The sequence below is a fragment of the Glycine soja genome, chromosome 12, assembly GCF_004193775.1.
Source record: "Glycine soja cultivar W05 chromosome 12, ASM419377v2, whole genome shotgun sequence".
Taxonomy (NCBI): Eukaryota; Viridiplantae; Streptophyta; class Magnoliopsida; order Fabales; family Fabaceae; genus Glycine; species Glycine soja.
Genome location: NC_041013.1, coordinates 39,047,684 through 39,063,129, shown reverse-complemented (window position 1 = coordinate 39,063,129; position 15,446 = coordinate 39,047,684). Strand labels below are relative to the sequence as shown.

At 33.2% G+C, this 15,446-nt stretch overlaps 2 protein-coding genes across 2 annotated transcripts; both read right to left on the bottom strand.

Moving 5' to 3' along the window:
• Positions 1-7,073: 7,073 nt before the first annotated feature.
• Positions 7,074-9,261, bottom strand: LOC114380078 (60S ribosomal protein L10a-like). The gene is made up of 6 exons (XM_028339001.1): positions 9,238-9,261; positions 9,070-9,128; positions 8,625-8,844; positions 8,092-8,257; positions 7,567-7,772; positions 7,074-7,335 (listed from the first exon to the last, which is right to left on the bottom strand). The coding sequence occupies exons 2-6, from the start codon at positions 9,072-9,074 to the stop codon at positions 7,282-7,284; spliced, it is 651 nt and encodes a 216-aa protein (XP_028194802.1). The 5' UTR covers positions 9,075-9,128; positions 9,238-9,261; the 3' UTR covers positions 7,074-7,281.
• Positions 9,262-11,416: 2,155 nt separating this feature from the next.
• Positions 11,417-12,250, bottom strand: LOC114379367 (protein BIC1-like). The gene has a single exon (XM_028338005.1). It carries the CDS (start codon positions 12,107-12,109, stop codon positions 11,690-11,692), a length of 420 nt encoding a protein of 139 aa, XP_028193806.1. The 5' UTR covers positions 12,110-12,250; the 3' UTR covers positions 11,417-11,689.
• Between the last annotated feature and the right edge of the window lie 3,196 nt (positions 12,251-15,446).

Below are 15,446 nucleotides of genomic sequence, written 5' to 3'. Positions count from 1 at the left end.
ACCTTTTACTAGTTTACTGTCTCCTTTAGTTGTATTTTGTTAACGACATGCATGACTTTTGAAAACTTAATCGTATTAAAGGGTTCAAATGAGTTACTTGCAAATTTATTTTAGAGCATAAATGTATTGTACACAATTGCCCTTAGGTGATCAATTATCATATTTTTTCAAATCCCAACACAGTACCCCACACACTAGCTACTTAACTCACCTCTCCCTTGTTTGCTAAGTAGTAGTTTTTGTTGGGAAAACTCAGGCACTTAGTAATTAAAAGTAGTAATGGGAGCACACGATTATAATTCTCCAATATGGAGATTCTTCCACTATACAAAGTGATAGTAGGGTTACAAGGATGTGTTTACAAAATTGACTCACTCTATGGTGGCTCACTTAAGCTTGAGGATAGAGACTTCCCAAGCTATTTATCTTCTCTCTCGGAAAGGCTTACTCAAGCTTGAGGATAGAGACTTCCCAAGCTATTTATCTTCTCTCTCAGAGAGGCTCTCTCATTGGATTGTTAGGAATGAAGGCTCCTACCCTTATTTATAATACTCCACCTTCACACTGTTGGGAAAAACTCGATGGGAGGAAATATCGGGGAGATTCTTTTACCCGATGTGGGACTTCATCTCACACTTGTACTCCAACACATCTCCCCCTCAAGTGTGAGTCTCTTCCACATGGAAGCCTCCCCCTTCGAGCGAAAGTCATCATCCACGAGTATAACCATTAGAGCCTTCATGCTCTAGCTACCTGCGGTACTTGCACCGCCGCTCCATCTGCGGGACACGCTGCCTGGACTCACCGCCAGGAAGACTTTCGATACAAGGGATCCCCAAAGCTGAGATCCATCACCGCCATCTTACTCGTCTGAGCCGATCACCAAGTCGAACAACCTGGCTCTGATACCACTGTTGGGAAAACTCGGACTTTCCCGCTTCGTGAAGTTAAGATAGGCACTTAGTAATTAAAGGTAGTAATGGGAACACACGATTATAATTCTCCAATATGGAGATTCTTCCACTATACAAAGTGATAGTAGGGTTACAAGGATGTGTTTACAAAATTGACTCACTCTATGGTGGCTCACTCAAGCTTGAGGATAGAGACTTCCCAAGCTATTTATCTCTACTTGGATCGACTCACTCTACGGTGGCTCACTCAAGCTTGAGGATAGAGACTTCTCAAGCTATTTATCTTCTCTTTCAGAGAGGCTTACTCAAGCTTGAGGATAGAGACTTCCCAAGCTATTTATCTTCTCTCTCAAAGAGGTTCTTTCTCACTCTAAGAAGTGGATTCACTCTTTGTCTTGGATGGATAGGAATGAAGGCTCCTACCCTTATTTATACTACTCCACCTCCACAATGAATGGTGGAGATTACTTGTATCCTAGGGTGGAAATTAATTCTCTAGAATGCTCCACACATTCTAGGAATCTCTACACTCTTCTGCTTCCTTCTATACTCTTCCATAAGGTTCTAGAAGGTTCCACACATCTCCAGAATATTCCAGAGGTTTCCACATTCTTCCACAAGCTTCTAGAGAGTTCTACACTACTCTAGAGTTCTCCAGGACGTTCTAAAAAATTCTACACTTTTCCAGAAAGCTCTAGAATTTTCTAGAACCTCTCCAATTAAGGAGGGATCCCAATAGTTTTAAGGGTGGTTTGGTTGTGGGGAAGAGGTTACTATTCAAGAGAAAAAATTTAAAAAATAGTATGGGTTTCATGCCTATTTCTCTCTATTTTAATTCAAATATTTCTTCTCATTTCTCTTCTATTCTTTTCTCTTCCCACAACCAAACCTACCCTTAGAGATTTCTCTTCCTTATCCTAGGAGCATCAATGGCTACTTCAAGGGTTTTAGTCCATCTAATGCTGCTTGAAGTTGGGCTACTTCAAGTTTTAGTCCATCTAATTCTTCTTGAAGATTCTGCAACAGCTATGTACCCAAAACTGAGTCATTGAGTCTCCGTTGCACCTCATTTGCCAGGTGAATAATGGCATGTGGCCTGTCAACCTGTTTGCATAAAATTATAACCAAATCAATCATACGAATGAGGCCATGAAACACTTCGCTTAGAAGCTTAAACTCTTTTTCAAATTGAACTCCCGCTAGAAATTTGTACTTCCAAAACGGCATGTGGCCTATCGACATGTAATTTGTACAATTTTAATCAAATCACTCATATGAGTGGGGCCATGAAACACTTTTCTTAGGTCATCTTCAATAAGTGATCCTTGAGAGAGATCTTAAGTTAAAGATCTATTCTTCCAAGATCCAGCTACTAGAGACACTCTCAAGATCTCCATGCTGGAGGTTTGGTTCTTGTAGAAGAACCCTGAAGATCTGCATGTTTAAAAAAAAAATTTATTGTTTTTCTCCCCAACTGATTCTTGTGAGCAGAAACATATCCAAAAAAAAAAGACAAGAAGAGAAAGAAGAAGAACAAATCAACAACAACAATAGAACACGATCCATAAAAAAATATATAACAATATCATTTTTAAAAAATAATAATAATTAAAAAATAGAGAGGCGCACAGAGAAACATGACGGTCGATACGCAGTGGTCAGTGATAGCATGGGGCCAAATCGAAGGCTCGCGCGACCATGGGGCCCATATGAGAGTACCGCAAGAAACGTGGATTGGAAGGGGTGGGAAGGAGAGGAAGAGAGGGTTAGAACGCAGGGGGTGGAAGGGGAAAAAGAAAGGGGTGGGGAAGGAAAGAGAGAAAAGAAAAAAGAAAAAAAAAAGGAGAAACTGAAGGGGCAGAAGGAGTGGATGGAAAAGGGAAGAGAGAAAAGAAGAAAGAAAGGAAGAAGAGAAACTCAAGGGGTAGAGGCTTAAGTTTAAAACGCAAGAAACACAAAATCACTTCTAAATATATTTTAAAGAAATTTAGTAATTAGTGTTTATGTCTTAAGTTATCGTTAATTAGTTGTATGTTCAAGTTTGTTTTTAATTAGTTTTTTAGTTTATTTTTATGTGTTAAGTTATCAATGATTATGTTGTAACACATTTTTAGTTAGATGAATGATGAAGCTTGTTTTTATTATGTAAGTTATTTGTTAATGTGTAACTTTTAAGCTGTTATAAAAATTATCCGTTAAAAACTAGTCATTATAAATACTAGCCATTAAAAACTAACCGTTATAAAAACTTGTTGTTGTTGACAATGTTATTTGATTGTTTAGTTTCCTTTCATTCATGCACACACCTACTTCTTCAAAATTCTTGTGTCTTTTTTCTACCCTCACTTAGTCATAAAATGGCTCGAAAATCTGACTTCGATAGAGTTTGGCAACAAGTTGTTGATGAATCACTTGATGACAACACCGTTGAAGAAATCATGAGATATTTATGCCAGTTGCAACAACAAGTAGAGAGTAGCGATCGGCCCAGACAAACAAGAAGAAACGTAAATCGAAACCGTCAAGAGGAACATAGTCTCTTGATGAATGACTACTTCTTTGAAAGTTGCATATACACAGAGAGTCAATTTCGATAGAGGTTTTGAATGCAAAAATAGTTGTTCCTTTGAAATGTAGAGGCTCTCAATAATCGTTATCCATATTTCCAAATGAGATCTGATACATCTGGTAGAAGGGATCTTTCACCTTTGCAGAAGTGCACTACAACAATTTGTATATTAGCATACGGATCACCTACCGATAGTGTGGATGAGTATGTCAAAATCGGCGAAAGCACTGCAGTTGAATGCTTATAAGCGTTTGTGAGAGGTGCGAACGAGATATTTGGACATGAGTATCTGAGAAGGCCTAACAACAACGACATCAATCGCCTACTACAAATTGGAGAGGCTTGTGGATTTCCAAGTATGTTGGGTTATATTGATTGCATGCATTGGGAATTGAAAAATTGTCCAGTTGCATGGCAAGGACAATATCGTAAAGGTGATCATTGAAAACCCATAATAATACTTGAGGTCATCGCGTCACAAGACTTGTGAATTTGGCATGCCTATTTCAGAGTTGTTGGTTCAAACAATGGCATTAATGTGTTAAATCAATCTCTCGTGTTTAATGATGTTGTGCAAGGTCAAGCTTCTCTAGTACATTTTACAGTTAATGGAATCACAATAATATGAGATACTATTTTGCAGATGATATTTGTCCAGATTGGGCCAGATGAGTGAATATCATCGCAATGCCACAATGAGAGAAAATAAAGTTATTTACAAAATGTCAAGAAGCAACAAGAAAGGATGTGGGGAAAGCATTTGGTGTGCTCAAATCTCATTTCGCAATTATATGTAGCCCATCGCATAATTAGCAAATGGGTACCATGAAGAACATAATATTGGCATGCATTATATTGCATAATATGATTGTTGAAGACAAACAAGATACATACAATAGTATCATTGATGTACGATCATATTGATGAAGATATTTTAAATATTGATGTATCTCATGGTATTCATCCTGACTTTGTGGCATCCATATAAACAAGACATTATATGCATACAAGAGAAGTTCATCAACAACTTAAAGCAAACTTGATGAAACATATTTGATAAAGTTTCGATCACAATGATGAAATTTAATTTTTGTTGATCAATATCGATGTTTCTATTTTTTTCCGATCAATTTCATGTATTATTGTAGGTTTAAATTATATTGATAAATAAATATTTTAATTATTAATAAATTTTATATTTCTGTTATAAATTTTTTAAAAAATTAAAAAATACATAATTAACTAAAATAAATATTAGAAAGTAAGTCCTTGTAGGATTAATAAAAAAATTATTTAAAATTCTAAAATAAGATCTATTATTAAAATAAAAAAATGTAGAAAATTTTAAGATTGATGTGATACTAGTATCTAAAAAAATAATTAAAATCTCATAAAATCTGCTATTGGACGTCCTTAGAAGCTTAAACTCTTCTTCAAATTGAACTCCCGTTAGAAATTTGTGCTTCCAAAAACAACTATCCTGGCGTCTTTTTTTTTTCACGCAAGCCGCACACCTACGTGGACCTTCTTCTACGTTCCCTGATTCAATAAATATAATAAAATATTCGTTATTTAAAAAATAAAAGAAAAATAAATAAAATAAAATCTATCTTCACCGAATACCAATGCGACGTGACAGTGCAACTGTGCAAGTGCTATTCTACATATGAACCCTTATCACTTTAATACTTTTCAAAAAAATTACAGTACCTAAATTTCTCACTGAAAGTCACATATCTAATAGCATACTACATTCAATAAAGAAAAATCCTGATCCTAAGAAACACAAAAAAAAAATAATGAATTAAAGACACAACAATGCCACGTGTCATATTTTTTGTGTTTTCAACATAAACAACAACAATGTATACAAAAATATATCTTCACCGAAACAATGTATTGCTATCTATCCTATAAAAACTAAACTAGAAACACAATAAAGAACCAAAATCAAAGCTTCATAGTCAAAATATCTTCTGGCCATGTTCCTTACCTTTCGGCTTGATGAAGAACTCCTTAGGAAATTATTTCCCTTATGACTTGATGAATCCAACATGAGTTACTCTTCTTTCTGAGTCATTGTGTTATCCATCTTCTTCACTTGACGAATCCATTTTAATTTTTTTCCCTCCTGCTTGATGAAGAACCCTTCAATCCCTCATGGGTTTCTTTCCCTTCTGAGTTGATGAACCCAACATGAGTTTCTTTGCCTTCTGACTCATGAAGAACCCCTCATGACCAGTTTCTTGCCTTTTTGACCCATAGTGTTATCTCCCTTCACTTGATGATGAAACCGTGATGATTTTCTCTCCCTTCTCAGATGATGAACCGAGTATATAATCTTCGTCTTCACCTAACAACAATGCAATAAAATCATTCAAGTAACCAAAAAAAGAACCGAAATTAAAGCTTCACCTTTAAAATTAAAGACCAAACTATATCAATTACCACCATTTGATGATGAAGCTCCACAGTTGAAATTGTGGAGAGCTTGTTTCTATGACTACTTTCCTAACTTTAAAACTCTGGTGTCAATAGAGGAACGAATTTATAGGTCCCAGAGTTCGTTAATAGTTGGTTATTTTTCTGAGAAGGTTAATAGTTAGTTATTAGGTTTGTTAGTAATTAGCTTGCACGGCGAGCTTTTCTCTAAAAAAGACACGCATGAGCACCCCTTATATAATAATCAAAGTCCTTCTGTCTATTGTTTTTTTACATAAACATCTCAGAATTTCACCTTCAACTTAAACAATTAAAGATTTAAGACTAGGAATCTAAAACATGGTTATATTTGACAAGTTTTAGAGTATAAAATTAAGGTTCCAATGGAATGAAATATTAGGATTTTGTCCAGAAACCACACTTCTGCCAAACTATGCCAATACACAAGTTGTTGAGCCCAAATTCACGATGGCCTGATAGCCACTCTTCGCCAAATAAACACCATTTGGTGACAATCTCCATATTACTCTATCCTTCGCTTGCAGTCGGCTAATAGGCAATTGCTGAATTAGACCAGCACTGGGGGAGGGACGACCAAACGAACAAAGTACATATCCCATTCATTGGCATGGTTATCTCCATATCAAACCTCTAAACCATGGTTCCCTGCCATGGTTGCCTCCACCCTCCACACGTTAATTTCAGAGTTCGCACCAATTATCCTCCTCAACCCTTGATTAAGCACCACCCGAGAACTCCAAATGCCACACCAATTAAAATTAGGATTATGACCTAATATTACTGATTTTTTTTATTATCGATCTGTGGAAACACATCAACCAATCATATAAGAATAAACAGCTGCAATGATTGACCAAGCTTGCATCACGGTCACTCTGTACTTGAAACAAAACTTCACAACTAACGCTTGTCAGCGTCAAAACGTTCACCTACTACACCATATTCTGAGTTAAATCCATATTTAAGATTCATCCAAATTTATATCCTAATTACATTTAAAGGTTTTAACTTAATTCTAACTTTAAAACAATTTGGATCTAACGGCTGACTCAATGCCTAATCAAATTGTTGCCGGATAGATGTAATCACAAGATATTTGCATCAAAGGGGCTTAGCGCAAGGAGTTGTGTAAGTAAAAACACGAGAAGCTTAAACTTAACACGCTAAAATTATCCGATGTCGAAAAGCACTTGAAACATAAATGCCAAATAACAAACAAATACTACCCAAAAAATACTCATCCAACAAAACTGTAGAACGATGAAAAATTCTGTCAAACCTATCGAAAGACAATATATTAGGTGCGATCAGAAATTCACTGAATTTAAGAACAACTCAAAAGACACGGTACGATTTCCCCATGGTACTCTTCAGATACAGGCAGCGAACCTGAAATTAAGAATTAAGAATAGAGTACGTTCAGTCTTGATGGGAAGGTTCAACTAAATCACCTATTGCAAGTATTGAAGAAAAAAAAAAGACAATTCCACATGCAGCACAGGGTTATTAAGCCCATAAAAATAGAGCAAAAAATTTGAAATCATAACTTCAAAAACAAAAATACAGTAAAATAGGCTTAGATGCAACAATTTTATTCAATTTTAAGAGTGGACTACTCACGTTCTGCCAATTCTTTTTCAACAAAGAGACAAGGAAGTTAACACTCAGTTGTACATTTTGGAAGATTTGCTTTTCCTCCATGCTAACATTCCCCACGGCTACTCCCATGCAAAGCACCTTCTTAAGCTGGAACTTCACCATGGCCTTGGTCTCATTAACCTTTGACTCGAGAGATTCTTGGTGAGTCACAAGCGTAGGGAACTTCCCTGCAAAGTCAAGCAAAAAATCATAAAATCAGCCAAAGCAACATTGAAATTTAAAACCCAGCATGTAAATAAAGAAAGACACTTGAATCAGCCAATGCTATATTGTTCATCTAACTAGATGGAAAAGAAAGGAACAATATAGCATAATTCCAGATGATAAAGAAAGACACTTGAAAGATTTTTATAAAGTTAGTACTTAAAAACAGCATGCAAATAGCAAAACACAGCAATGACCGATGTGAAGTTATCAAAACAGGCAAATCACCAAGTACTCTCTAAAATGTCTACGAGATTCAAAATCCAAAACAATAAAACATGCCTGCCTTGTTGAGACCAGGTCCCAAGAGACGAGGAATCTGCTTGATGACTGCTTCAGAGGCCAAAAAGGCATGATATTTTTTGGCTAGTTTTTTCACCAATTTCTTGTTTTTGTTAAGCTTCTTCAAGGCCTCGACATCCATGTAGTCCAATCCTATCTTCTCAGCCTGCAGATTTGAATAATAGACATTAACACAACAAACTAGGCTATCGACAATTGAATGATAACTATTGAACAATACACTAAGTCTAAAACACACTAAAATAACCACCAACAAACCTAAAAGAATGGCATCACTCATCTTGTATTGTGGTTACAAAATTAACAAATCTGTCTCTTATTTCAAAGTAATTCAAGAAAAATAGCCATTAACAAGCAATTAGTAACTCTTACAATCATATCAAGTACCACACCAGTAAATTATAAATTATGTTATAAATGGAAAGGAAGCAAACACAGTCTGTAAAGCAATATATTATTGCACCCAATTGAAAATCTCGCACAAGGGTTTGATAATTAGATCAGCTTATTACCTCTTCAACGTGTTGGGCATCTCCAAGCATACAAATCTTCATCTTGGGGCGAGGAATGTGAGGCAACTTAACAGAGCCACTAAAACGCTTGTCCTTCTGGGGATCATAGTTTTTCAGCCCAATTTGGAGTTCAATGGTCTCCACAAATTTCCTGTTCTTTTCCTTGGAATCAGTCATGATTCCTGAGATAGCTTCTCTAAGAGCATCACTCTGAAGCTTACTGCAACAACCAACACCCAATACAGATCAGAAACCACAAAACCTAGGTTTTCCAAATGCACAATTTTCACCGAACAATTTTCATTAACATCATACACAGTAACACAGCGCAAAGTACACATCAGCTATCAACGAAAAACGATCAACAACATTGCTTTCACAATAAAACGTGCGAACAAACTATGAAATTTGAACAAAGACAAGTAGAAGACGAGAGAATGAATACCTCATCTTTGAAGCTTGGACTTTTCCAAATCAATGGCTAGGCAGGTACAGATCTAACACCTGCGAACAAAATCGCAGAGAAGAAGAAAGTAAGAATTGGAATCAGTGAAGTAAGCAGAAGAAAATGTAGGAAAATCAAATAGCAATATCTTCGGATTAGAGAAAGTACCACTGAAACCCTAGCTAGGGTTTGGTGCGGCTGGAGGAAGAAATATATAGGGTGGACTGATAGAATGGGCCTGGGCTTGATTTCAAATAATTGAAACGGGCTTTGCAACTATGTTTACTAGTTTAGGACTCTGCTATTCCCAATCTTGTTTCTGCTTTTCTCACCCCCAACATTGTTTATTGCGGAAGATATTCTGAAAGGAAATACAATTATATTATACAAAATAGATAATGAAAAAATGTTTGTGTTGGATTAGAGAATTTATTTTCCATTCACAATGAAATCATATTTTCATTATATATATTATTCGATGAAAATACATTTTTGTTCTATATCAAGAATATTCTCCTAATCCAATAGAAACGTGTTTTCCTTGTAGACAATTCACAATGAAAATGTGTTTTTTTTTAATAATTAATTATAGACATAATTTTGTTTTTGAAAAATAAATCACCTTTTTTATCCTAATAAGCAATCAAATTAATTATGATATAACTTACTCTTACTAATAGTAATCAAATTAAATGTGATACAAATCGCCTTCTTTTAAATGAAAATGAAATGATTACAATAAAATTTACAATTGATAATAGTAATTGAATTAATTATTATATAAATTTACCTTTTTTTAATTGTAAACAAATTTTATTACTATTAAAAAAAAGGGTAACTTGTGTCTGAATCTCCAAGTTTCTCTTCTAGGGGTTGAATCCCCAAGGTGAAATGTAAGAAAAAAACTTAAAACTAGGATGATTGATATGAGAATTTGCCTTTCAACTCGTTTACCTCTCTTGTTAGGTCATGTCGAGGGTATTTATAACAACTAGAATAAGCCGATCATGTAATATATTTTGTTACAGCACTCAGACACAATGGCAAAAAATATTCAAAAAGTTGTTTGAAGACAGGAGTTATGAAGACCTTTGGGACACTAGCCTAACCACGTGGCAAAATGTGACTCAACTTTTCAAGTTGCATCTCCTTTGATCTCTAACGTGGGCTAGGTGTTTGAGACATTGGCCAAAAAATATTAAAAAAGTTGTTTGAAGACACAAGTTATCTAGACATTTGGGACGCATGCAAAATGTGACTCAACTTCTCGAGTTGCATCTCCTTTGTTCTCTAGTGTCTCAAACGCTGTGCTACGAAAGATATTTGGCATTATTGCATTTGAGCTTGTGTCTGAGCTTTTACATGTATTTAATGATGTGTTTCTAAAGAATTGGTTTCTTCATTTTCATGTTGACGTTGGACAGCCTCCAGTGCCATTCCTTTTTCTGATAATATGCATCTTTAATTTGCCTGGCGAACAAAAAATTGTAATCCCTTCTCAGCCAATTGGCATTCATTCAATAGCACAATTTGGAATGCTCTTTTCCCTTAGCATAAAAAAAATTATAGTTAAAAATAATATTAGAATACAAATGTGAGGTGAAAACTCATATCATATATAAGTATCATATAAATAAAAACAAAATTTATAAATTTAAATTTTAAGATTTTAAATTAAAATATCGTGTTAATATCAACTAATAGACATTCATTAAGAGATTAACGTAAAAGATGAATTGTTAATTTAGAAATTTTTTTTTTTGCTTTTTACCTTTCGGGACTAAAGTGAAATTGATAATTTACTTGTTTTTTAAGGATAAATTGCAACCATAGTTATTTTTAGGGCAAAAGTTTTTTAATCAACTAAAACGTGATAGAAATAACTGTACGAAAAATATATAAAGAATGGAGGATTTATCATTATTCCCAAACACTGAATGTTTGGCAGAATATACAGGTTTGCAAAAAGAGGGGATTTGAATTTCATTGTCGCTAAATGAAGACGTCGTATACCACTCTAGAAATTAGATTCTTAAGAGGGGAATGAATTTGAATTTATTCCAGGAGGAATAAGTCACAACTCACAACAATCTCTAAAATCATGAACTAGGTTTTTTTCCTCCATAGATAGTAGGGACCTTTGGAATTGGAAAAGAGAAGCGGGACCTGCTTATAGTTTTTGCATAGATAGCTCATGGACAGCTCCCAGGCACGGACTAAATAAAGATGTGTATGTCAAAGAAGCTAAGAATAATAAGAAACAATAGTTAACTCTTGATTGATTCATATTATATAAATATGTTAGGAAAAGTTGTACCTAATTAGTTTGATGAGATATATCTTTTCACTTCGAAAAAAGGTTTACAATAATTTGTCGGTAAAGATTACAATCGGTGCATAAAAAACTCATTATACAATTATGATTAGCAAGTGTACATATAAATTGTTTGACTAACCAGATCAAGAAAGAAGATCCGAATCAGATCCAAGCATGGGAATATTAATAAGAACATTATTCCTGCCACAACCTGGGAATATTAAGAACATACAGCAACACTGCTACCAGCTATATATATATATAGAGTCAAAAGAAATATATATTAGCAACTACTCTAGATCCTTAATATAGTCTTGGTGACTTTGCTTTACGTGTATTAGCAATAAGAGCATCACGAGCAGTCACAATCAAGCTATGAGGAAAGAATGCATCAAACATAGTATAGTCCATCCAGTCCTTCAACTTTGGCTCCTGACCCCAATTTTCTGGAATGTTGACCTTCTCCATGGTCACCTCTTCCCGGAGCCTCTTCAGCCTCTCACGCCCCGTTTCCTCTACATCATCATCAACCTTACCAATATTCTCACTATGCCCTTTTTCTGGGTCCTTGGCCTTGTCATTAGTATTTGGAGACTTGCATTCTTGACTGTTATTCTTGAGCTTCTCATTTGGTTCAAGGGAAAGTGAAGGAGGGCTTTGGGAAGTGACGAGTTTTCTCGAACTCCCTGTAGGTATGTTGTGGGACAATTTGCTTTCTTCCATATTGGCAAAGTGAGATCCAAGTGCTACTTGTTGTAGCTATGGACAATTGAGCTAAGCAGGGTTTATGCAATAACCAAAACAAAGGGAAAGGAGATCATGATATATTGAGCAATAGCATTGAGTGGGTGCTTTAGAGTACACGTCGCATACGTGTTTTTGTATGGCATGTGATGCTTCTACGTTAGTCCCTCGCAAGTTCTCTAGAAATAGATTGTGTGGTTTTGTCCTAATGTACGTAGCTAAGAAATAAAAGAAAGAAAAAAAGATTTTGAGGACTCTTACTGACAAACATTTTAACACATGCACTCTTTCTATAATATATTTTTCTATTAATAAAAATTTATTAAAAATTATAAACTTACGAGTGAAAGTTTATCCTTTATTAGATAAAAAACGAGACCTACATAATTTTATTATTTCTAACAAATTTCAGTAAATAATTGATAGTATGTTAGATTAAGTGTGTTAATTTATTGGATAATTATGTTATAAGTATGACGTATCTATTGATTTTAATTTGTAGATGATTAATTTTTATCAAAAAAATCTAACAAATTACTTATTCCATTTATAAGAGCTTGAACTCGAAATTAGTTTAATTTCCCTTGAACTAATAACTTATTGAGAGATCAAGTGGGTTAGAAAACGTATTGGTGGTATTTTTCAAAGATTTTAGTTTGGGTTGTGAGTGGATTATTGCCTAGGGTTTTTGTGAGGTGGACATGCATCGTGGTAAGTATGAAGATTTTGGCGCTTTAATTTCCGTTGTCATTGTTTTTATTGGAATTTATTTGATGCAAGAGAGATGGGAACATAAATGAGAGGAGGCCAACTACTCAGATATTTTTGGTCTTTTCAAGGGGTTGGCAAAAAGTCATCCTCAAAATATTAGACCATGTACCATGTACGTTGCGTAGATTTGGAACTTGTTTAATTTGTATTGTTGTTTAATTCGCTCTGAAATTTGCACCGCGTTTTTGGATGTTCACTCCCACATTTGTCAAAAAAAAAGAATCAAATAAACTATTCTTTTATTCTTTTTATTAATAGTTTGCACTTCATCAACAAAAGAATCAATAATTGGAAAATGTATTATTAATATTATTTAAAGAGATTTTTTTATTAATGATATGGTATTTAATTATATTTAGAAACGAAAAAGAGACATAAATGGGGCAACTCATCTCAATCCCCTATTTTTACCCTTTTCCCATCATTATAATGTCATTTTTCTTAATTTTTCTTGTATATGCCATTATGTCCTCCAAATTTTTTTCCCTTTCCTTTTCACTATTTCTTACTTAAAGTAATTTAATTTTCTTATTTCCTTTAATGCAACACACGTATATATGTGTTCTTCATATGAAAACTTATAATTATTTTAGCACCCCAAATGTTTTTTTTTTTGGATTGATAATGAAACGAAATTCTATTCCAGGAAAAAAATGAAATAACTTTTTATTTTATTTATTTATAACTGCTTTTAATTAGAAATTTGTCATATATTAGTTAAGGTATGTGTGTTTGCGTTTTAAATTGTGCGCAACACTCATATATAAGCACGCGAATGCAAACAAGATTGACAAACCTCCACTAGCTATATCATGAGTTTGACTCGATATAAAACGCTTGTGAGAACAGACATTCATAATACATTAGCGATAAATAGACTTAATTTAAACCTAAAGAATATTCTATTTAAATAAATAATATAAAAAATTGTCAGTATAATTTTTTTTTCCTAGGCAAAAAGAATTGATTAAAACAGATGGAACTACATAGTACAATACTAAGGCTACAAGAGGTACTAAGCCAGCACAATAATACAGATGCATATATAATGCAGCACAGTATAAAAACTATATGAAAAGAGACGAACAGACACCAAGACGACCATAGAACAAGATTTACTGTATTGGAACACGATTATTGTCTGTAAAAGTAGTGAAATAAATTAAATTCATGATTTTTAAAACGTTTTTAACACTTCTCTAGTGTGAGATTAATCCTCCCCTAAATTGAAATAAAGAAACAAAATTTAGCTTTCCTTTACATTTTTTTATTTCCTTTTTAATATATTTTTTCTTTGTTTTCTATACAAAACAATTTGCTGAAATTTTGGAACAAGGGATTTAATTTAAACAATTGGATATTAAACTACGAGAATTAATTAAGTACAAGCCCAAAATCTGAGAAATCAAAATCATATATAGGATGGAGTGTGGAGCCTAATGTATACCTATATAATTTTTTTTCTTTTTACCAAAATGGAAAATTCTTCATTTTATATTTTTTATTTAACATATGCAATATGCGGTGAGTGATTCCGTATTTGCCATTAAATAAAGTTCACATATATACTTGCAAGACATGGTGAGTGTTTGAATCAAATAACAGATTATTATTCGAGACTAAATGAGTGGTCTCAAGTTTAAAACTATCCAATGCATATTACAGTAAAAGATACCTATGACATCGTACGAAAACACTTATATAATTGCAAGGAAATTTGTTCCGCATATCTATGCAATTATTTATTATTTATTTAAGAAGTTTAAAATGAATAATAACATTATAAATAGTTAAATTAGTTATTACTTATTTAAAATTTAGATAATTAAAAAAGGATAAACTTTTAAAACACCAATTACTTGCAGATATTTTTAAACATTTCATTTATTATATAAATATAATTTAATTTTTTTGGTAGAGAATTTAATTTAAACTCATTTATTATCACTTTTTTCATCTTGAATATAAAAAGACAAAACCGGTCAATGCACTAGTTTGTATAAATTAAATAGTTTTATTTGACAATATTTAAACTAAACTTTGCTACATGCAAATTAGAATGAGTTAAATAAAAGATTGATATAATTAAAAAATATGGAACGTGTTGTGTTTCAAGAGAGTAAATATATACAAATAAAGAAAATTAGTAATAAACTTTTGGGCGTTATATAATGTATACTTTAATACAAATTTTAGGTAAATATATCATTGACTTTTTTTATTGAGTGGAAATGGTAATTATTATATAATTAAAAAAATGCCATTAAATTGGTCTTTTAAAAAAATTGGCTTTAATTTGATTCCTCAATCACAAAAAAAAAATATCAAAATTACTTTTATTTGTATAGGTCATAATATTGAGGGATTAAATTGATACCATTATTTTATACGATTGACAGACTAAATTGATGTCAAACTGTTAAGACCTAAGTTTTTCTTTTTGTAGATTAAAATAAGTTCTTTTTTCTTGTATTATTACATCCATTTATTTCTTTAAATTAAGAAAATACTTCATTTTAAATAAATAAAAAACTAAGAAAATACT